General features: G+C 43.1%; 1 protein-coding gene across 5 annotated transcripts in view; it reads left to right on the top strand.

Moving 5' to 3' along the window:
• sufu (suppressor of fused homolog (Drosophila)) overlaps positions 1 to 23452 on the top strand; it is a 148546-nt gene extending 125094 nt beyond the window's left edge. For 4 of the 5 annotated variants that reach the window (XM_085994298.1, XM_085994301.1, XM_085994299.1 and 1 more), the window contains 4 exons: positions 3764 to 3898; positions 6306 to 6444; positions 17446 to 17514; positions 20074 to 23452. In XM_085994298.1, coding sequence (XP_085850424.1) covers positions 3764 to 3898; positions 6306 to 6444; positions 17446 to 17514; positions 20074 to 20163 — 433 coding nt within the window. In that variant the 3' untranslated portion in view covers positions 20164 to 23452. Of the gene's footprint in view, positions 1 to 3763; positions 3899 to 6305; positions 6445 to 7547; positions 7633 to 17445; positions 17515 to 20073 lie in introns of those variants that run through there. The other variant, XM_085994300.1, reaches the window with a different exon arrangement.
• Positions 23453 to 24027: the final 575 nt, after the last annotated feature.

The raw sequence follows: 24027 nt of genomic DNA, 5'->3' as shown, positions 1-24027 counted from the left end.
TCCCTCTCCCTCTCTCCCTCCCTCTCTCCCTCTCCCTCTCTCCTCTCTCTCATTCTCTCTCTCTCTCTCTCTCTCTCTCTCTCTCTCTCTCTCTCATTCTCTCTCTCTCATTCTCTCTCGTTCTCTCTCTCTCTCTCTCGTTCTCTCTCGTTCTCTCTCTCTCGTTCTCTCCCTCTCTCCTCTCTCTCATTCTCTCTCTCTCATTCTCTCTCTCTCATTCTCTCTCTCTCATTCTCTCTCTCTCATTCTCTCTCGTTCTCTCTCTCTCTCTCTCGTTCTCTCTCGTTCTCTCTCTCTCGTTCTCTCCCTCTCTCCTCTCTCTCATTCTCTCTCTCTCGTTCTCTCTCTCTCGTTCTCTCTCTCTCGTTCTCTCTCTCTCGTTCTCTCTCTCTCGTTCTCTCTCTCTCGTTCTCTCTCTCTCGTTCTCTCTCTCTCGTTCTCTCTCTCTCGTTCTCTCTCTCTCGTTCTCTCTCTCTCATTCTCTCTCTCTCTCGTTCTCTCTCTCGTTCTCTCTCTCGTTCTCTCTCTCGTTCTCTCTCTCTCTCTCGTTCTCTCTCTCGTTCTCTCTCTCGTTCTCTCTCTCGTTCTCTCTCTCGTTCTCTCTCTCGTTCTCTCTCTCGTTCTCTCTCTCGTTCTCTCTCTCGTTCTCTCTCTCGTTCTCTCGTTCTCTCTCTCGTTCTCTCTCTCGTTCTCTCTCTCGTTCTCTCTCTCGTTCTCTCTCTCGTTCTCTCTCTCGTTCTCTCTCTCGTTCTCTCTCTCGTTCTCTCTCTCGTTCTCTCTCTCGTGTTCTCTCTCGTTCTCTCTCTCGTGTTCTCTCTCTCGTTCTCTCTCTCGTGTTCTCTCTCTCGTGTTCTCTCTCTCGTGTTCTCTCTCTCGTGTTCTCTCTCTCGTGTTCTCTCTCTCTCGTTCTCTCTCTCTCGTTCTCTCTCTCTCGTTCTCTCTCTCTCGTTCTCTCTCTCTCGTTCTCTCTCTCTCGTTCTCTCTCTCTCGTTCTCTCTCTCTCGTTCTCTCTCTCTCGTTCTCTCTCTCTCGTTCTCTCTCTCTCGTTCTCTCTCTCTCTCGTTCTCTCTCTCTCTCGTTCTCTCTCTCTCTCGTTCTCTCTCTCGTTCTCTCTCTCTCTCTCGTTCTCTCTCTCTCTCTCGTTCTCTCTCTCTCTCTCGTTCTCTCTCTCTCTCTCGTTCTCTCTCTCTCTCTCGTTCTCTCTCTCTCTCTCGTTCTCTCTCTCTCTCGTTCTCGCGCGCTCTCGCTCTCGTTCTCTCTCCCTCTCTCGCATACACACGGAAGGATATTGTCCACTTTCATGTGTATCTGACCTTTCCACTGCCACCCTTGATTGTCCTGCTGTTGGACAGGCATCAAGTTGTGGATGAGCAAGACCAAAGTCATCCTTTCAGCCCCACCAGAAACTACGTGCTCTTGCTTCTGGTCTCATCCTCCTTCCCAGATGGTGCAACCTGAGGGCACACGAGCTCTGTCCTCCTTGACCCTGAGCTTTATTCCAAACTCCAGATCCATTCCATCTCCTGAAACTTTGCCCGTCTCCACCCCTACCTATCTACCACAGATGCTGAATCCCTCCTGTATACCTTTGTCACCTCTTGACTCACATTTTCCACGCTCCTCTTCACTGTCCTCCCAAGCTCCACCTTGCATTAAAAAAAAAAGCCAATTCATTCAGATTTTTCTGCTCACGTGCTATCTGCTCAAATGTTGCCCTAATCCTTGATGATCTCCAATCTTTCAACACTTTGCTTTCAGTATCTTTATCCCTGACTTCAAATTCTTCCATACCTTGTTTGTCTGCTCCTGCTTTTACCATCTCCTCCAATCCTATGACCCTACCTGTACCTTCCACTCTTTCAGTTGTGGTCTACTGTGTTTTCCCCCTCCCTGTGATCTGCCATTAGTGGCAGAGCGTCTAATAACTATGCCTTCACACTGTGGAGCTCCCTAAATCTCTTCATATTGCCACATTTGTCCCCCACCTTCAAAAGCCTCCTTTAAAACGCAACTCTGCATCTATACTTGGTGGTCTCCTCTAACCACCCCCTTCCTTCCTTTCTTCCTCCTCCTGCCCACATCTGATGACGAGCCTTGTGACATTTTACTACAAAAAAGGCACTATATAAATGCAAGCTGCAGTGGTATGGCAGTTGGGGTACGACAGAGGGCCTCATCTGCCTAGGTTGGGGCTAGAAAAGTCAGCCAAGATTGCTAGTTCTGATCAATACCCAGCTGGACCCGCTGAAAATGTATATTGGGGATAGAATTGGGTTTGGTTACGATGCTTCCTGACGTAATAAAGACTCACTACGCACTTGGTTGTACATAAAGCAAGGCTTTAATCGACTTGTAACAAAACATGGAGGTCTAGTTAGTAGTCACTAGCTTCCTGTTTCCAGACTGTCTCTGGCCAAGCTGGGCCCACGCCCAAGTATTTATACTCCTCGGGTGGCGCCCTCAGCTGGCCGTTCAGTAGTACTTCCTGAGTTACTTCTTGTAGAAGTTGCGATTTATGACACTTCCCATGGTAAAACAGCCCAATGACAACAACTGCCAAGCACACAAATGAATAATGTACCAGAGGAAATGGTGCTTTCAGGAGAGGAACGGGAGAAAATAGTAACAAATGAGAGCACTGACCAGTTTAAATAGGAAGGTAGGGCAGTCAGTTCAGAGTAAGGATGTTAATGCATTGAATCCTTTTTTAAAAGAAATTATTTGGGACAGATTACTTTAGAATTGTTGCCTCCGAGAAGTAGCTACCAAGGCCTTTTAAATGTTTTATAATTGTATTATGAATAATAAAATTTGTCACACTGACCTAATTCATATTATCGTATTGCAGTCTTTGCATTCAACATTGCACATGCAGCTGGTTATTTTGTTTGCGCTCCCACTTCAAAATGACCCCAATCTTCCATAAAGAACAATGTAATAAACTGACTCTTAATAACCGGCATGTTTTGTGTTTTGCTGTTCTCTTTGTGGGAGGGGGGGGGGCAAGAGATTATTCAATTTAGGTTGGCATTTCAGTTCTGTTAAATTTGGCCATTTTTATTTCTCTTCCCGCCCCCCCCCCCCCCAAATTTATCCAAATATAGCAATATGGTAGTACACGTGACACTTCAGGCAAACCATCTAAAGCACATTTCTGTATTTGACTCGCACGGTGGCGTTCTGCATAAGCTTTCATAATCTAGTTGCCCATGAGGTTAAGTGCTGATTCTGATTCCTGACTCTTAATTCCTGTAAATGTGTAAACTGAGCCTGTTAGTGAGACATGAGCTGGAAACTTGAGGTTTGGTTTGGCAGAATTCAGTTTATCACGCCTAGCAGTTTATTTAAAAAAAAAAAAAAAATGTTACTCAAGGGAAGTGAGAAATTTATGTATTTAACACTCAATTACATATCAGAACGCGTGCTTTTTCAGGTAGATGTTATGCAGCGCATTAAACCAGTGAGAATTGTGTTCTGCACTCCAACTGCTCTAATTGAGTAACTGCTGGACAGAGTTTGGTTATTTGGAGGTGATATCCACATGCACTGCAGTCCAGAAACTTCTCGTTTTAGTAAGTTGTTTCTGGTCTTCTGCCACTGAATGCATGTCAGAACCCCAGAATGTCTGAAATATAATTGGGCTCAGTTCAAAGTTTAGACTTGTAGCAAATTGAAATGAGTTTTTAATATTTTCTTTAAGTTTTTGTTTTTTCTTTAAATGTTTCTCATGAGTTTTAATTTGTTTCCCTGTTCTGTTTTCTAGGACTAGGAAAGATAGTTTGGAGAGTGAAAGTTCTGCTGCTATTGTTCCTCACGAATTGATCCGTACCAGGCAGCTGGAGAGTGTACACCTTAAATTCAACCAGGAATCTGGAACTCTTATTCCACTGTCACTGAGGTGAACAGTTATTAAGTTTTGCTGGAAAAAATGAAATCCAGAAAGCCTTAGTTGTGAAAATATGAATCTTCTTTGTGCTAGTAATGACCAGGATCAGAGGAAATATCGGTAATAAATGCGTAGAAGTATTAAAATGCCAGACTGTAGCAACAAAGTGTGATCAGATGTTAGTTCTCAATTCCAGCCATTCTGAGGTGGAGGCTTTTCCCCACAGGCTGGGAAAATTGGAGGACCAGTCACTCTCGTAACTAGTTGTATAGTGACTAGGCAAAGACTTTCCAGTCTATTATCTACATCCCAGAGAGCTGTGGATGCTCAGTCGTTGAGTATATTCAAGGCAGATCGATCGATTTTTGGCTACTAAGAGAACCGAGGGATATGGGGATAGTGCGGGAAGGTGGAGTTGAGGTAGATCAGCCTTGATCTCTTTGAATGGCGGAGCAGGCTTGAAGGGCCGAATGACCTACTCCTGCTCCTAATTCTTATGTTGTTATTATTTCTACTCGGACAAGGTATGTTGCATGGGGACAGTCCAACAACATAAAAGGAAAAGAAAATGGCATTTACAAAGTGTAAGTGGAGAAGATAAAAGCTCAAACGCTGGAAATGCACAGCAGATCAGCATCTGAAAGGAATTAATGTTTCAGCGATGTGATCCTTTCTCTGAGCTCCCAACACATTAACCGTTCTTTCTCTCTTCGCTGCTAATTGACTCTGCATTTCCAGCATTTTTTTTATTTACAGGATAGTAATTTGACTAATGTACTACTTCATGAGCCACACTAACATGCATTCTACCTTCAGTGAAGCAATAAAGAATCATTTTAATTAATCTTAGCACTTCCTGTTACATAATGGATCGGACGGTGATTTGTTGGTCTGTCTGCTACTTTTTATAGAATATTGACGACAATGGTATAGAACTTTTAAAAAACGCATTAATACAATTGGCTGATGATCACGATGACCATTTTAACTTTCCTTTTAGATCTAAAGTAATTGGTAGAAGGATTAGAGGGGAGATGAGAAATTTTTTCACCCAGAGGGCGGTGGGGGTCTGGAATTCACTGCCTGAAAGGGTGGTAGAGGCAGAAACCCCCATCACATTTTAAAAAGTACTTGGATATGCACTTGAAGTGCCGTAACCTACAGGGCTACGGAACAAGAGCTGGAAAGTGGGATTAGGCCGGAGAGCTTTTTTTTGGGCTGGCACAAACATGATGGGTCAAATGGCCTCCTCCTGTGCTGTAAATTTGTATCATTTGGAGAGGAGAGGTACAATGTGACAATTAAGGTAATTAGACATAATTGCAAAGCAGCAAGTCTGATTTTTGCTGCAGGTTTCATTCTGAAAATGTAAGAATTATAAGGAGTGAAAACATGCTGGTTAATATAACATTTGATTTATGAAATTAGTTTCTTCCCTATTTTAACAAGTGTTAACAGTCTGAAGTAGCATTTGTCTGTTGCTATTGGGTAGCACAGTCTTGCCTCACAGGATTTTAATGAGATTTGCATAATACTTGTATGCATTCAGAGTTACACACAATCCTTGAAGGTTCTGCTCTACTGGATTTCCATTGACCCAAGCCATTGCTGTGCTCTGCGTTTTCCAAAATTAGGTTAGAATGTTAGTGGCTCCGTATGCTTTGTAATATATAGCATTCAGCCTTAAGTTGTTGAATTCCATCCTTCCGGAAAAAGTAGTGTAATTCCTGTTTTTTTTTTTTTTAAATACAATTTGATCCAGAAAGGTTCAAACATATTCCATTAGACTGTTGGTAAGCATGGTTAATTGTTCTGTGATTTTTCAGCTCATTCACTGTGATGCTGAAAGTACGAGCATCACACAGTACTAAAGCTACTCGAACATCAAATACCTTTCTTGCTGTAATACAATGCTAAAAAAATGAAAACACTGTTTTATTTAAAATTAAACACTTCACCTATGTTTGCCATATCATCCAGTTCTTCCCTTTTTTAATTTTACTTTTCTCTACCCAATATAGCTTTCTCTCCCTTCCCTTGGAAGCAAAATGTTCAATCATTTTACTCCCTGGTTTACTTCTAACTCCCGTCCACCCCTTGGAAATGGAAGCAAGGTTTTTTTTTCCACCCAAAAGGATTTTTATTGGCTGAAGATTGGCCTTTAATGTAAAGGTTGGCCTGGTAATAATCAGCAAGGTCTGCCAATGTGTGCACTTGTCATCGGCTCCCAAGGCCTGACAGCTCATCCACAACACTAAAAGAATTAAATGCAGAGACCTGTTTTCCAATCCCAAGGGAAACGGGTCAGTGTGCTTGTGCGAGTGCTCCACAATTGTTTGAACTTGAGAAACTTGTCTATTTGAAAACAAATGCAGTGAGAGCCAGTGATGTTGAAGAAGAAATATGCTTGTTCTTTTAGAGGTAGATTGTTACACGGAAGGCACTTTACTTACAAAAGCATCACAGGAGATACAGCAATTACATTTGTTTCCACTGGAGTTGAAGGAGCGTTTGCGACAGAGGAGCACCCATACGCAGCTCATGGTCCATGGCTACAGGTGGGCACCTGCTTTCATTGCCTTGTCTTCGTTTTGCTCAGTATGGGCAAGCAACTCACCAGCTGCTAGCATGCAAATAGTACAAAATGGGTAAATTGCTTTCTTTTTGAAAAGAAAGCAAACTATCAACAGTGTTCTTAAGTGTGTCTGCTCAAGTGCATTAGTGAAGAATATTCAATTTCAGAATCTTAAAATCTAAAGAACCCCCTCAAATGTTTTCTGGAGTGATTTATTGTGTTTCCTTCTAAATGAACATTCTAAAATCTCTTGTATTTTTGCGTTCCCCTTACACCAAAGTGCTGCTGTAACTTTTTGCTGGGCGGCTTACTTCAAGCTGCTCCATTAATGCAAGTGCTGTGTTTTTTTTTAAAAAAACACAAAGCAATGTTTAATTACAAAAAATGGTCTTCACAGATCATATGTCCTTAACCTTCTGACATATCAGGCAACATCTATAGTACAACATTTATGAATGTGTTTTTAGAATCCTGTTCATTTCCATTTTTTAAAATTTGATAAATGTTACATTCCCCTAAGAAACTCTTATTAGAAATTGCAGCACAGGAAGAGGCCATTCAGGCCGTCACACCTTTGCCAGTGCTAGCTCTCCAAATAGAGCTATCTGCTCTAATACTCTTTCCCCCTATTCTTTTATATTCTTCCTTTCAAATCCATATCAAATTCCCTTAATTTCTGCCTCGGTGGGTACTTGTGGCAAAGCATTCCATGTCTAAAAAAAACCTCTGAATTTTTTTTCGAACCTCCCCTTCAATCTTCTAGTGATAATCCTGAATCTATGCCCCCAAGTTGCTAAGCTGGCAACTGGTGGAAGCAATCCCTCACTATTTACTGTCTCAAAAGTATTTTGGTTTGAAAATTTCCATTTAGATCCTGTTTAATCTTCTCTGTTCAGGGAAAAAAACCCATAATGTTTTAACTAGCCTGGTGTCATTCTAGTGAACCTTCATTGTACTACAGCCGAAGCAATGTCTTCAATCTCTTATACATGTTATCATCCCCTCCCCCTTGCAAAACTGTAATGCAAACTTTAACTAAAAATGTAAACTTATTTGTTTTATTCTTGTTCTATTCTCCTTTTTCAGCTATTTTATCCCATAACCTCTGGAACTCCCTCCCATGTTTTACTGCCTTAGTATCTGTGTGAAAGTGGCACTGTCACATCTACATCAGAAGGTATTGGTTCAAGTTCCATCACTGGCTTGAGCACGTCATCTAGGCTGACACTTCAGTGCAGGACTGAGAGTGTGCTACATTGTTAGAAGTGCCATCTTTCAGATGACACATTAAACAGCGACCCCCCCCCCAAACACATCTGCCTACTTGGGGTGGAAATAAGCGATCCCATGGCACTACTCAAAGACCAGAAGGTCTCCCGTGCAGTGGCCACCATTCCTTCAACTATTGCAATCAAAAACAGATTATCTGGTGATTCATTTGTTTGCTGTGAGTGGGATCTTGCTGTGCCCAAAATATGCTGCTCCATTTGACTATGCAATGGTGATTACATTTCAGAAGCAGTTCACTGCTTGTAAAGTACCTTGGGACATTGATGATATAATGTACTATATAAATGATTTCTCTCTTTCTTGAGTTTTGTCAAAACTCTCTTGTTCAACTATGCTTTTGCCCTGCCCCCGTCCCTTCTGTTTACTCTTTTTCTCCTCCTTGCTTCTTGTCTCTTTCTTCTCCCCGTCCAAACTGCTCTTTCTGTACATGAGCATGATACAACACTGTCCTAATTTACAGTTTTATGTGAAAAGTTACTGCCATCTAGTTTAATTCGCATCAGCTGTTTTCTAGTTTTATAAATCATGGATAACTTCAGACCTGATCAGGCAGATGCTTCTACCTGTGTTTAAAAATAGGATTACATGCTCGTAGCTGAGAATCGCACAATTCTGCTAGCAACTGAAGCCACTTTTTAGAGGAGGGAAATTAATTTAATTTTTTTTGGTATTTTTAGTGGAAGTGATGTGTCAATTCAGCAGTGACTCATGCTGAGAATTGGTTTAAGAGGTGTCAGTACCACACATGTATTCTTCTTGAGAGTCTAGACAGTGAGCATTAGTAAACTATTCCTCTGTAGAAGGCCTTGCCTAACCCAATGCTGTTCTTGCCCAATCCTATTGTCATCTCGCATCCACACATCCAGATTTGCCGGCAGTTCCAGTGGATGGTGATCAGTGGGAGTCCCTGATTTCACCCCGTCCCGTCCTGCCCCATTCCAGTAGAAACCCCAGCTGTAACACCCAACTGCTTCTCCAACTGGGATCAGCTTACACTCCCATGAACCTGGAGCCTTCTGACTTTATGCTATAGCAGGCAGTGCCTTTAACCAGTAGGCCAATGGGGAAACGAATCTGTAACTTCTATCACCTTCATTACTCGTGGAGTCAAATGTCCCCCCCCCCCGCCAAAGTTACACCTGCCCTTGAAGGCATGTAACTTTCTAAACTATATTCTTTTGTTTTTTCCTCATTAGTCATGCCCCTCCAGCAGCTGAAGAGGGGGGGGGGGGTTTGTGACCTTCTCGGCCTTTTCCTAACTATTTGCTTCCAGTGAATAATTTGCTTTCCTATTGTAAACATAGACTGGAAGGTGCAACTTATACACCCGCCCTTGAAATAAAAAGATGGATAAAATATCTTTAACATTGGCTAATTGTCCAGGCCTCTTTTTTAATATAAGTAGAGAATAGCCTGACTTCGGCAAGTATGTGCTTGTGTTAATTATGCTAAAAGATATGCCGTAGTATTGCTCATTTTTGGAATGGCTAATACCTTGATGTACAGAAATGGTTAGTTTACATAGGCAATGTCCAATGATTGGGTCAGTGGAGAATGATGTCCAGTTTTATCTCTGTTGCCAAAGTTGTTGCACACTCTCCATATAAACTATTCCATTGGTTGATGTCCTAAATTGAGCAAAATAGTGAGTGGGCAACTGGCTGAGGTTCAATCCATTACACCAGTGGAACAATCTATTTAGAAAACAGGGTATCGTGTAAACTTGGCATATCAATGGTATTGATTTGGGATAGTTATGGGGCTATCACTGTCTGGATGTAAAGGGAAAAACAATCTACTGCTAACTTAAATTAAGGATTTACTTGAAAGTCCTGCTGTATTATTGTGCTTAGTTGCCAAAAAGAAAGTACGCAGGAAGAATTCCAATGGTAGAACTTTGAATGCTTTAGCGCTCCTTGTATTTTTAGGTTAGCTGTTGTGTGTCTTTGTTTTTAACATTTAATGTTTATTGAATTAGTTACATGCAGGAGGACTGTGGGGTGGGGTTTCAAACGAGCATCTTTTGCAGAAGTGTGTGGGAAGATTTAAGGGTGTTCTTTGTTACAAGAGATCAGTAATAAATAACCATTACTAGACTTGGATAAATATTCTGTTCCAAAGGTGTTCATGATGTTCACTAAATTGTTTCCGTTATATAGAATTCAGCTTTCAGTTAATTTCGGAAGTAGACATTATAAACATTTTCCTTTGGGCTTTGGGGAAATTCCAAATACTTGGTGATGCTGAAGAAATAAAATTGATACGGAAAGTTTTGTAAATGTTTTCATTATGCTGGGAAAGTCTCTTGTATTGTGTACTGTCCTCCCTACGTGTATGTGCCTGTACGCAGTTAGACAGCCAGCCAAACTCCTTTCAATAACGACATGGGAGTCAGGATGTAGCGTCCAAGCTCCGGTGTTTAATAATGCCACACTTGCATGAGGTCAATGAAACAATACAAATCAGTTGCATTGGGTTGGAGTAAAACTGAGAAAGAAAAAAGAAAGAAATGCACCATGTCACATACATGAGATATAACTAACATCTAAACATGAATATGTAATGAAACCATTCAACTCGCAGGCAATGCTTTCGAAGGCGTAACAATGTAAGATTACAGCAGATTAACTTGCAGCACGCTCCATGCTGATGTGACCTCTTTGTTTGCTATCACTATACTACTTCCTGTTGAGTGACCCTACTGGCCATTTCCATTTACTGCCACCTACTGGCAGCAACAAAACAAAACTCCTGCAATTGTAAGGCAGAACACTCCCCGCCTGGCGTCTATTAGATGCCACTACTTATAAAACATACAGAACTGTGGAATCAATAACACTCAGTCCTCCTTAGGTAAGAGGAGTACGACCTCTGAGATGGGTCTGAAGAACTTTTTGACCGTCCCTTGAACAGTGGCCTTCACCTCTATCTTTCGCACCCTGTCGTCTTTGCTGGGGAAGACAGAGGTGACACGACCCACAGGCCGCTCATTGCGGGATACTTGGCTTTCTTTCAGTAAGACGATGTCACCTTCTCGGAGACTCCGACGAGCCTCATTTCACTTCCGCCGGCTTTGCAAAGTGGGAAGGTACTCGGTGCGCCAGCGGCTCCAGAACTTACTGGCCAAGGCTTGTACTCTTCTCCACTGGCTCTTCAGGAGGTCTTTGTCAGTGAAGTCTCCAGGAGGAGTGGGCACACAGCCCTTCTGTGTGAGTAACATGTTTGGAGTCAAAAGGAATGCTGAATCTGGATCGGAAGAAACAGGAACAAGGGGCCTCGCATTAATGATTGCTGACACTTCAGCCATGAAGGTGCACAGCACTTCGTGCGTCAGCTGAGGTGGTCTGTTCTGTCGCAACATTGAGTCCAGAATGCGCCGCGACACTCCAATCATGCGCTCCCACGCACCACCCATGTGTGAAGCATGTGGAGGATTAAATTCCCATGTGCAACCTTGCTGGCTTAGGTATGTCAGGATGCTTGGCCTTTGGTTGTGTTCGTTCCCTAACTCTAGCTCTTGACAGGCTCCAATGAAATTTGTTCCACAGTTGGATCTTAACTGCTTTGCTGGCCCGCGGATGGCGAAGAATCTTCGTAATGCATTAATGCAGCTGGATGTGTCCATGGACTCGATCACTTCTATATGCACAGCTCTTGTGCTCATACAAGTGAATAGCATAGCCCAGCGTTTGCTATGAGCGGCGCCTCCTCTGGTGCGGCGAGTAGTGATAGCACAAGGGCCAAAAACATCCAGGCCAACGTATGAAAATGGTGGCGATGAACTAAGTCGTTCCGGAGGCAGATCAGCCATCTTCTGCTCCTCCGTTCTCCATCTGAGCTTTCTGCATGTGACGCATTGGTGTAAGACAGATCCAATCAACCGTTTGCCGCTGACAGTCCACAAGCCGGCTGCTCTAATGGCTCCCTCAGTGAACTGGCGGCCCTGGTGTTCTATCAGTTCATGGTGGTGTCTTGTGAGCAATGTTGTGATGTGGCTTTGATGTGGCAGGACAACAGGACTCCTTTCTTGCAAGTTCAGTTCTGCATGCATCAGCCGTCCTCCAATTCTGATGAGGCCGTCATTCAAAACTGGATTCAGTTTCCACAGTGAACTGGTCTTGGTAATGGTTCTTTTTTCAGCAAGTGCTCTGTACTCCTCAGAATACGCCTGAACTTGAACTGACCTGATGATAATGTTCTCAGCTGCAGCCAACTCGTCTGGGGAACGAGGCTTCCTGCACCAGTGCCAACCTCTGCATTTGTTTGATGAGCTGCCAGGATCGGACTTGAGAGCGAGCCACATGGATTAAGAAAGCTATGGCTCTAATGAGCGATCGCCAGGTTGAAAAGCGTTCAAAGCTCTCACAGGTAAGTAGGCTCCCTTGGGTGTGAGTCATTAAGCTGATCACATGAGGACGGACCTCCACATCTGGATCTGGGCTGACGAGCTTGAATGATTCTTGTGCCGTATGGTCAGGTTTGTGTAAGAAAGGTGGCCCGGTAAACCACATTGTATTGGAGAGCTGGGAGGCAGGCACTGACCTGGTGGCGAGGTCAGCTGGATTCAGCTCTGTGGGCACATAGTGCCACTGGTCGGGGCATGTTGATTGTCTTATTCGCTGAACTCTGTTGTGTACATATATGAAGAATCTCTTTGACTCATTGGCGATGTAACCAAGCACAACTTTGCTGTCACAGTAGAATTTCACTGCATCAAGCTTGAAATCTATCTCATCCAGGATGAGATCCGCTATCTCCACCGCCAATACTGCAGCGCATAACTCCAGGCGTGGTATGGTGGGCTCTGGTCGGGGTGTCAACTTCGCCTTTCCCAGGACAAATCCCACGTTGCTTTGGCCCTCATCATCTAGGGATCTCAGGTAGGCTACTGCGCCAATAGCTTTCTCGGACGCATCTGAGAATACACACAACTCGGTGCGTTTGGATTTGGAGTGTGTGTCTGGTGAGTAGGTGCATGGGATATGAAGATTTTTTAGATTTTTGAGAGACTTTCTCCATGGCTCCCATTCTGTTAACCTGCTTTTGGGGAGTGGAGAGTCCCAGTCGCTCGTGTCTGTGCAGAGTTCTCGTAGTAGGGCTCTTCCCTGAATAGTCACGGGCGCCACCATGCCGAGAGGGTCAAAGAGCGAGTTGACCGTTGACAGCACTCCACGGCGTGTAAATGGCTTGTCACCTACAGACACTGCAAAGGTGAAGGTGTCCGATTCAATTTCCCAACGTAAACCAAGGCTTAGCTGGGCTGGCATGGTTTCGTCGCTGAGGTCTAAGTCTTTAATGCCCTTGGCGAGATCCTCAGCTGGAAAGGCCTTCATCACTGCTACACTGAGGCAATTTTGTGCAGCCTCAGGTTGGACTGTGCTCATGAAGCTTAAGTTCGCTTCAGCAGGTTGATGGCTTCTGCTTCTGAAGGTAAGGATATGAGGCCGTCATCAACATAATGTCTCTCCACAAACTGTCTTGTGTCTTTTCCATGTTCGTGTTCTCCCTCTTTGGCTGCACTTCTGAGCCCATAGATGGAGACTGCAGAGGAGGGGCTGTTACCAAAAACGTGGACCCGCATCCTGTATTCAGTGATGTCCTTTGACATGTTGTTGTCGCGATACCAGAAGAACCTCGGATAGTTCCTATGGTCCTCTCTCGCCACAAAGCAATAGAACATCGGTTGGATGTCTGCGGTTACTGCTACGAGCTCTTTCCTAAAGCGAATCAGCACGCCAAGGAGGGTGTTGTTTCGGTCTGGACCCGTGAGCAGAACGTTGTTGAGTGAGATGCCACAGTGCTGAGCGCTGGAGTCGAAAACTACTCTTATTTGACTAGGTTTCTGGGGGTGATAAACTCCAAAAATCGGGAGATACCAGCACTCTTTTCTTCTTTGAGTGGAGGTGCTAATTCAGCATGGTTACTCTCGAAAACCTTTTCCATGAAGGCAATGAACTGTTCCTTCATTTCGGGCTTTCTATCTAATGTGCGCCGCAGTGATGCGAGGCGTGACAGTGCCTGCTCGTGATTGTTAGGCAGAAGAAGCCGGGGTACCTTGAAGGGGAGAGGCGCAACCCAGCTCTTCGCCTCATCTTTGTGAAATTCTTTCTCCATAATATTCATGAAAGCTTCGTCTTCGAAGGAGAGAGCACCTTTATTGTCATCTTTTGTCTTTTCAAACACGGTGTGCCCCAGTTTGTCGACAGCTCTGGTGTCAGCCGAGCACCCCCATGCTGTGTGCGAGAAATCACCTTGTTGCTCCCCGCCATAGTTCGCGCTCTCTTTCAGGTGGATGTGACTTGGGCAGGGAGTGAGGAAAGAGGGTCGTCCGCTTTCTAACACGTTGGTCTTAAAGGTGCTTACGTTGGGCTTGTGAGCTTGGCCTAGGCACACTTTTCTCCCACGAGCACCCAGCCTAAGTCGAGTCTTTGGGCAAAGGGGGCATCGTGTGGTCCATTAACTTGCTCTCTCACCTTATGCACCCTCACCACATCTCTCCCGAGCAGGAGGAGAATCTGGGCCTTTGGATCCAATGCTGGGACGCGTGATGCTATGGACTTTAGGTGGGCATGGTGAAGTGCTGTCTCGGGCATTGGTATCTCTGATCAGTTGTTCGGGATTTCACTGCACTCTATCAGTGGCGGTAAGTCTATGCTCACCCCTTCACTCACTACCTCGGCACAGAACCCGTCTGCTTTCCTTCCTGCCATCTCCAAGAGTCCGGCACAGGTTCTCGGTGAGTAAGGGACTGGGCTACTCTCGACGCCAAATATGTCAAAAAAGTCTGATCGTGCGAGTGACCGGTTACTTTGGTCATCGAGTATTGCGTATATGTTAACTGAGCGGTCGCGCTGTCCTTGTGGGTAGACTCTTACAAGGCATATTTTGGAACACTATGTCCTGTGAGGCCTTGGCCACACACCTCAGTGCATATGGAGCTCACCGTTGGTGCAGTGGTAAGGGTTCCCTTTCTCTCGTCTCCGGGCTCAGAGTCTTTGATGGTTGGCTTTTCCGTTGTAGGGGTAGGACCTGGGTGCATAGCTGTGCTGTGGCGGTCACTCTCGCACTCCCTGCATCTCAAGGCTATCCTACAGTCTCTTGCAGTGTGGGAAACGGAGGCGCAACAACTAAAACATATCCCATTATCTTTGAGGTAGGCTCTGCGTTCATCTATGGTCTTGTTTCTGAAGCCTCTACATTTTGCGAGCGGATGAGGCTTATGATGGATGGGGCAGTGTTTTCCGGGATCGTCTTCATTCTTTGCTGATGTCGGTCTTTGCAGTGACATCCGTCTTATGCACAGATATAGGCATTCTTGTGCCTACGTACTTTGACATGGGCTTCTCATACTTTGAGGGTCCACTACAGTAGCTGGACAGGGCAAAGCTTGGATCATTTCTAATTCTGGCCTCTCTGCAGATAAAGTTCACAAAGAAGGAAAATGGGGGAAACCACATGTGGTTGTCTTCTTTGAATTTTGAGCCTACGTTGATCCATTTTTCTTGGAGAGGGTGGGGCAACTTCTCCACTATTGGGTTGATGCCGCGAGCAGTATCTAAATAGGAGAGCCCAGGTAAGTATCCGTCTGTTTTGGCTGCCAGTAACTCCATTAAAAGGTCTCCGAGTTCTCTAAGCTTAAGGTAGTCTCTGTTACCTATTTTAGGAAAGTTTTCCAGCTTACTGAAGAGGGCTTTCTCTATCACCTCAGAGCGCAGTAACACTCCCTGAGTCTTGCCCAGACCATTCTAAGGGCTGTGCTTGGGTCATTTGTGTACACAAACCGGATCCTATGGGCATGTTCTGACGATTCTTTGCCCAGCCATGATGACAATAAATCCAACTCCTCACTAGCACTCAGGCTCAAGTCGCCAGTGGCATTAAGGAAGGATGACTGCCATGCTCTAAAACTCTCTGGCTTGTCGTCAAATTTTGTGAGACCTGTCCTTACAAGTTCTCTACGTGCCAAATATTGGGCAATGCCTGTCATATTAGGAGTCTGTGCATGGGTTGCCAGAGTATGATCGCATCGGAAGGGCTGCGATTGGATGGGAGACTGCCATGCCGGGTGACCTGTTCTAACCTTTGAAAAGGGTTCTTTTTTGATGTGTGGAACTTTGGCATAGTACCTTCCAAGTGGTTGGGAGCGGCGGATTGAGGCACAGGTTTCTTCGGGAGCGCTGCAAACTCTCCTTCGTGTGACCAGTCGTCAATAACAAGGAAGGGGTCGTCATCAGTGTAGCGTGAATGATCCACCTGAGTGACCTCATGTTGGGCTGGTGATGGCGATTCCGTGTTCTCGTGCAATGGCTCAAAGTTTGGGAAGGAGGAGATGTCTGTGCGTGTCCTAGCCTGCTCCTGGACATAGTCGCTTGTCTGCCTCTCGGTGCTTTGAAGTGATGCAGGACGAGCAATGCTGCGGTGCTCTCCCACCTCTGCTTCTAGTGCTGCTTCCCATATCTCCGCCTCAGCAGTAGCAGCAGCTGCTTCTTTCTCAATGTGTAGTGCTTCCAGCGTGGCGTCCAATGTAGTAGCCTCTGCTTGTAGGCGGACCTTCTCTTTCTTCACAGCCAGTTCCTGTTTAGCAAAGGTCACGCGAGCCTGTGCCGCTTTAGCTTTAGCCCAGGCTCTAGCTGCTGCTACACTGGCTGTTGATGATCTAGATGAGCGTGTACTTCTTGAGCTGGTCACAGATCTCTGCTCGTCTTGGAAGCTCTTACCGTCCATGATTGCACCGTGCTGCACTGCGAATGTTGCTTGTTGCGCTAGCTGATAACTTGCCTTTTTATTGGACTGTCCTCCCTACGTGTATGTGTCTGTACGCAGTTAGACAGCCAGCCAAACTCCTTTCAATAACGACATGGGAGTCAGGATGTAGCGTCCAAGCTCCGGTGTTTAAAAGTGCCACACTTGCATGAGGTCAATGAAACAATACAAATCAGTTGCATTGGGTTGGAGTAAAACTGAGAAAGAAAAAAGAAAGAAATGCACCATGTCACATACATGAGCTATAACTGACATCTAAACATGAATATGTAATGAAACCATTCAGCTCACAAGCAATGCTTTCGAAGGCGTAACAATGTAAGATTACAGCGGATTAACTTGCAGCACGCTCCATGCTGATGTGACCTCTTTGTTTGCTATCACTACTACTTCCTGTTGAGTGACCCTACTGGCCATTTCCATTTACTGCCACCTACTGGTGGCAACAAAACGAAACTCCTGCAATTATAAGGCAGAACATATTGCTTTAATTTAAAATGTATACATTTGTTCTTGAAACTCTTAAGCATTTCCAAGAACTGAAAGTGTTAATGAACTGTTGTATTCTCAGCTTGGTGGAAAAATTCTGTATGTAGCCAGTTCACGAACTATTGACGTGCCTTTAAAAGAGAGTTATTGCTATTTTATAGAATGAGCCTAGAAGAGCTCAGTGTCGCTTCAGTCACAACGTTCTTGTAGTGCTGAGATGTTGCCCTGGCTTGAAGGATGGATAATAATGGCTTAATTGTAAAGAGCAGAAAAAAATCTCCCCAACCACTTTACAGGTGTAATGATACCCATTTTAAGGAAAATAACATCTAGCGGGAGTCCCGTAAACTTGCTCAATGCGCTGTGGTATGACGAGTGGTGTAGAATACAGTCCAAAAATGACATCTGCGCAGCATAAATAATTTTTTTTAACCATCCTCAGATTCTGCTGAATGAAGAGTTTGTGGAAAAAATGCTAGAGGATTTAGAAGACCTGACCTCTCCAGAAGAAGTAAGATTTCTCAAACAAGTTATCAGGAATTCAGAGAAGCTTGTTCTTCAGATTTTTATATGCGTGTGTGTGTGTATAGAGAGAGATGTATGTCTTCCTTGAAGGCCCAATTAGTAGCGTAGGAATTTTGCAATATATGACACCCAAGAGTCACCATTATGTTCCATTTTGGTTGTTTAATATATTTGCTATTTTGGAATAGTGTGTGTATAGTGGGTGTAAATGAGTAGCACAATCCAATAAGGTATTTGGGCTTACAATTGCAATTTTCTTTGGCCACTTAAACTTTGCTTTCATTTGCACCAGTTAGTCAATATTGGCACTAGCGCTAAGTAACCAGGCCTTGAACAATTTTATTAAATCTTTGTTTTATGAGCATTTTCTTCCTTTACACTGCAAATTTACATTTAGGAGCTGAAATTGACCTGTGTGCTGATTACTACTGTAAATAACGTATTACTTTGCAGTAATAAAAATACTCTTTTTAAATCTAAGGAGTAAATAGGGAAGAAAAGTCTTTTTTTCTAGCTCTAAGTAATTGTAGCAGCCTCTTCACTTTACATTTGTGCTCAAAGCAGTTTTTAAAAATGGTACTTTAGGGAAATTAGGTGATGCAGCAAGTTAAACACTGGCCTTTCATCTCTGGAAGCTGAGATCAGATCCACCCAGACTCATGGGATTAAAATGTTCTCTGTTCTCTCCCGCTGGGAAATGGTCTCACAGCACTAGTATTAATTGGCAATCAAGAGGTTTCAGTAAACTAGTGTGGGAAATGGATTTATTAAAGGTGTACTTCTGAGGTCAAGACTGAGTTGTTGGGGTAGAGAAGAATCATCTTTGCTCTAACTATTATATCTGAGCTGGGAGTGCGTGATGCTAACTTAAATGCCAGAAATAAGAGAGCGGTCCATTTTCCAGCACTTATGTCCCTTGCTGTGATTACAAAATTCACCAAAAAAAAGGCATTAGCTGGTTATGATGTTTGTTATAATAATACGTCTGTGTTCTGGTTTTATAAGTGAACCATAGTTATAATTGTGAACAAAAGTAAGATATATATATATATATAATGACTATTACAATCAAAAGTGAAAGAAATTGCTTCCCTGTCGTATTATTTTTGCAAGATGTGCAGTACTGCCCATAAGTATGATATTAAAGCAGTTAAATGATCAGACTGGAGTGATGGTCCTGCTAAACTTTCTCTGTTCTGCTAAAACAGTTTTGTATCACACAAATGTTTTTGTATTTAATTGTTTTCCCGTGATGTTGCACATGGGGAGTCACGACTGAGTGTAGTCTTCAGGTGAAGTTGGGTTATAAGGCAGGTGATAATCAGACCAGAACATGCGGATGTAATTAACTCCCATTTAAAAGTGATGCATTCTGCCCTTATCTTTGTCTTTCCATTCCCATGTCCATATTTATAACGGGAAGTGCCAGCACCTCCCTGGGGAGAGGATGTAATTATAGCCTGTACAGTTTGCCTAGGCAGTCCCCATTATAAATGTGGATACAGGAATTTATAATGGCAAAAGTTAGCAGGAAGTACATGCAGACGCAAGATTTTATATCGGAATGCACCGTAGGTCCTTCAGGATCTGAAAAGAGAGGAGATGCATTATTCTATCTGATGTAAACCTTTTTTGTCAGAACAGCTCGCCCTCTTAAGCATTGGCCCAGAATTTGCTGGTGTGAGGCATCACATGGCGCGTTCCGTTAGTCAGACTTGTTCCTGCCCCCTTCAGCTCAAAAATATTTTTGCTCACAAAGCTGCTGGAAGTGCGAGCTGACGACGGCGCGGCGAGAGCAACAGGGCACCTGGGACCTTGGTGAACAACGGGACAAACAGTGTACCTCCTTAACCAACGAGATTTAAGGATTGAGAAATAAACAGAGGAAGAACTGAGAACGAGGGTGAATTAGAGTGGGTGAATTCAATGCCACATCAGGTATTGAAAGAAATAAAGAGCGAAAGATTGGATTAAGAGGGAGAAAAAAGACAAAGGAAAAGTAAGAAAGAAAAAAAAATGCATTTTAAAAAGCTCCAACAATTCACTACCTGAAGGAATGAGACTCCACACTGTTAATTGTTCACTTTCTGGGCAAGAGCGGTTGATTTGCAGACATTAACAATTATCATGTTGTTGGAAGGGTACTTGCGCTATTAATTACTAGACTTAAATTTCTGTGGCGAGATTATTGGGCAATTAATGTGCAAATACAGTAACTTTGTGAAAATCATGAGGCGGTTAAGGACGAGATGCCGTTTTCGCGAAGCAGATGGCGGAGCGACGCAAATTGGCCAGCAACTGCTGGTGTTTTGCAATTCACAGGGTATCTCTTCCTCCCCCAGTTGCTGGCCAAATTGCACATTAATAATGGTGTGCATCATTCACATGCCGTTATATTTTTTCAGCACGTTCTGGACCATTTACATTGCAGTTCTCGCTTCATATGCTAATGGATCTACTATTTGTGGAATTTTATATTTTTATGCCATTTACAGTTTGTTTTTATCTCTGAATATATATTTACTGTTTAACTTTTTTATTTTAGGTGAAACTGCCAAAGGAGTACAGCTGGCCAGAGAAAAAACTGAAAATCACAATATTACCCGAATCAGCATTTGACAGTCCTCTGCAGTAGCCAAGAATACTAAGATTAAATGTTATCTATGTAAAAATATCTTGCATTTACGTTCCACTTCTAAGCTTGCAAAAGGAATTTTGCAGTACATAACAGTTTTAGAAAGGCTGGCTACATAGTCGTCGTAGCTTAAAGCTGTACAAGAAGTAACACTTATATTAAATCCATTCCAATTAAACTGGAGACTGTGTATTTTAGCTCACCATACCTAGTATATTAAAGTCAGTATTGAGGGGGGAAAATCAGTTGCACATACTTTCAGTGTTTTTTTTTGTAGCTTATCGTGCCTGTCTTATCTCTGTTGACTGAAGTACTGACCGAGTACTGCGTGCCTAGAATTGTATTTGTCCTGTTGATGTGAGGATCATGCCAAAGATGTATTCCACTGGCAGGTAACTTATTTTCTGTTGGTTCAAATTAGTTTTGTACTTTTGTATCTTTTCCCCAGAAGATCGATTTTTTTATTTTTATTAAACAGACGGGTGGGGAGCAGGGGGGTGGGAAGGCAAGGAGGTAACTGTTTAAAAGGGAGATGTTCAGATATTTATGCTGTTTTAACATTTTCCTTTCATGTCGGTGGCAAATCAACTTTATAATTGTTGCTCTGTTTAAATACACATTTGGAAGTATTTTGCATTAGCTGCTTTTGTTTACATGTATGAAATGGTAGTTTTCTAAAGGTTAATTATTAGCAGTTTCAATCTTTGATATTTAATTTTCCCCACTGCATAGAATCCTAGAATTTAACAGCACAAAAAGAGGCCATTCGGCCCATCGTGTCAGTGCCGGCTCTTTGAAAGAGCTCTCCAATTAGTGCCACTCTTCACCTCCTCTTCCCCCCCCCCCACCCCCCTGCTCTTTCCCCATAGCCCTGCAAATTACTCATTTTCAAGTACAGGAAACTTTGGTTTATCCGGAGGTTGAATGTCCGGAAACCTCGATCCACCGGCAGAAATCAGGAGCCGTTTTGTTAGGTTTTTTTTCTTCTCGTGGCTTTTTTTTTCAACAGTCAGGCTCTGCAAAGTCTCTCTGAAGCTGTTGCTAAGCTACAGAGACGCTTCCAAGGTACGGGCTGACTGTTTAGAAGCTGTTGCTAAGCAACGGTGTTTGTTGCCAGATACGGAGCTGAAAACCTCCATATGCTTCAACATTAGCGCTGGTATGTCAGGCAGTTTTGATGGATCGGCAACAGCTCGGTCCCGTCTGTGCCAGATATCTCAAAGTTTCTTGTATATATCCAATTCCCTTTTGAAAGTTACTGTTCAATCTGCTTCCACCGCCCTTTCAGGCAGTGCATTCCAGATCATCATAACTTGCCGAGTAAAAAAAATTCTCCTAATCTTGTCACTGGTTCTTTTGCCAATTATCTTCAATCTATGCCCTGTGGTTACCGACTCTCCTGACTCTGGAAACAGTTTCTTCTTTATTATTCGATTAAAAGCCCATCATAATTTTGAACACGTTTATTAAATCTCCCCTTAGCTTTCCCTGCTCTAAGGAGAACAAACCCAGTTTCTCTAGTCTGTCCAAATAACTGAAGTCCCTCATCCCCGGTGTAATTCTGGTAAATGTCCTCTGCAGGGCCTTGACATCTTTCCGAAAGTGTAGTGTCCAGAATTGGACACAATGCTCTAGCTGAGGTCTAACTAGTGATTTATAAAGGTTTAGCATTAGCAAGACTCAAGTTTCTGAAATAATTGGGAAATAGTTGAAAAAAATAGGGCAAAGGATGAAACGTGTCTTTCTAGCCATTTTGATTTAGTGGCTATTTCTTTTTTAGTAACCGGCTATTTTTTTAAAAAAAGACACATGTTCTGCTAAACGGAACACTCGCCTAAGATGGTTAGTCAGTAAAATTGTCAGGTCATGGTTGAGTATACACCTATGTCTGTCTTCAGTCACTATTAACTGCCTTAATCATTTAAAGAGTACGTTGCCTTGAATGATCTTTTCAGGACAAAAGCCTATTTGTAAATACAGATGTACAGGATGATCCTGTATCAGTTGACCACTGTTTGAGCAACAGTTTTAACAGTTCTCCTGAACAAAACAACGTGGAAGCTGGTGTGATGTTATCATGATAAGTGGCAGTTCAAACTGCACTTCAGCGGGTTATTGTGGCTCTGTTTCTGTAACTGATTTACCCCATGGCAGTCCTTGATATGCAGTCTTTTAAAGATTAGGTTGATGACAAAATCCAGTATTGTCACCTGCATTCAAAAGGCGATTTGCTTCAGGATCACAACTGAGAAATGAATTTAGTCACCAGTATCAAAGGAAGTTTTGATCAGTCCTGTATTTAATGTGAGTTTGCTGGCGTTGAGGAAAAACCCCGACACTATCCTGCCACTAGAACATAAGACTTAGGAGCAGGAGTAGGTCATTTGGCCCCTCAAGCCTGCTCCGCCATTCAATAAGATCATGGCTGCTCTGATCTTGGCCTCAACTCCACTTCCCTGCCCGCTCCACATAACCCTTGACTCCCTTATCGTTCAAAAATCTGTATCTCCACCTTAAATCTATTCATTGACCCAGCCTCCACATCTCTCTGGGGAAGAGAATTCCAAAGATTCACAACCCTCTGAGAAGAAATTCCTCCTCATTTCTGTTTTAAATGGGTGCCCCCTTATTCTGAAATTATGCCCCCTAGTTCTAGATTCCCCCACGAGGGGAAACATCCTCTCTGCATCTACCCTGTTAAGCCCCTTCAAAATCTTGCATGTTTCAATAAGATCCCTTCTCATTCTTCTAAACCCCAATGAGTATAGGCCCAACCTTTCTTCCTAAGACAACCCCTTCACCCCTGGCATCAACCTCGTGAACCTTCTCTGAACTGCCTCCAATGCAAGTATATCCTTCAATAAGGAGACCAAAACTACACACAGAAGTGGTTAAAGCCAGTTCTCACAACAGGCTAGTTGAAAATACAAGACTTCAATTCACTACGATAGTAGCATGCAATCAACATTCTAGGTGAACATTTTTGTAGTTCATCTTTTCTTTTTGTGTGCAGTGTTTGTTTTCATAGAATCTTGAGTCACTCTACAGATTTGATTTGAAGACCCCTTCAGAACTGCGGTGTAACGCATGGTTTTTAGATACTTTTTTAAAATGAAGATTGCTAGCACAGGTTTTTTAAAGTTTTTATTGTAGTTGTCTAATGTAAATTTTTTACCTTGTGTGTAGTGCGGCTTGGCTTGCACTTGACTTCTGTAATATTTTTGTGAATCACTAAACTGTTCCATCATTAATCTCTAAGTGCATTAAAATAATTTACTTGATAATTCAAGCAGTTTGATTTGTTTTCTGTGTATATGTTAATCCATTTACCTACAAATAAAGGTTTACTCTACATAACCATATTTAACACCTTTCTCACTCCCTGAACCTTTGCATTGAGGATTTTTATCTGATCAGTGCACGGAGTGGAGTTTTGCTTTTCATCTGTAGAATTACTACTTCCACCGCTACTAAAACACAAATTCTAGTTTGGCCTGTTTTCATTTTTTTTTTCCCCCTCTCATTCTGAGAACAGAATTAGGATTTCTTGCTCACTGTATGCTTATGCCAATGGCAGTCAGAAGAGCCTGGATTGCTGCCCTGGGGCTATTTTATGTGCAGTTCATGATGAAATTCCCCCCTGAGATCTCTCGTAAAAGAGCAAGACATGACCATCTATCTCTTTCTCTCATCTACTTGGCATGGTAACCTTACAGGTGGAGTCGTAAACCTTGATATTTAAGAATAATGACTACTAGACTTAGAAGTCAGTATCTGCATTTTTCACCTTGTGATGGCACCCAGTTACCATCTTGTGTTGGGTTATTTCAGTTACACACTGCAGCAGTTTGGCTCTTATTTTTG

Source organism: Somniosus microcephalus, chromosome 8, assembly GCF_052327205.1.
Source record: "Somniosus microcephalus isolate GS21.2 chromosome 8, FLI_Smic_1.0, whole genome shotgun sequence".
NCBI classification, from domain to species: domain Eukaryota; kingdom Metazoa; phylum Chordata; class Chondrichthyes; order Squaliformes; family Somniosidae; genus Somniosus; species Somniosus microcephalus.
This window is presented reverse-complemented; position numbering and strand designations above follow the sequence as displayed.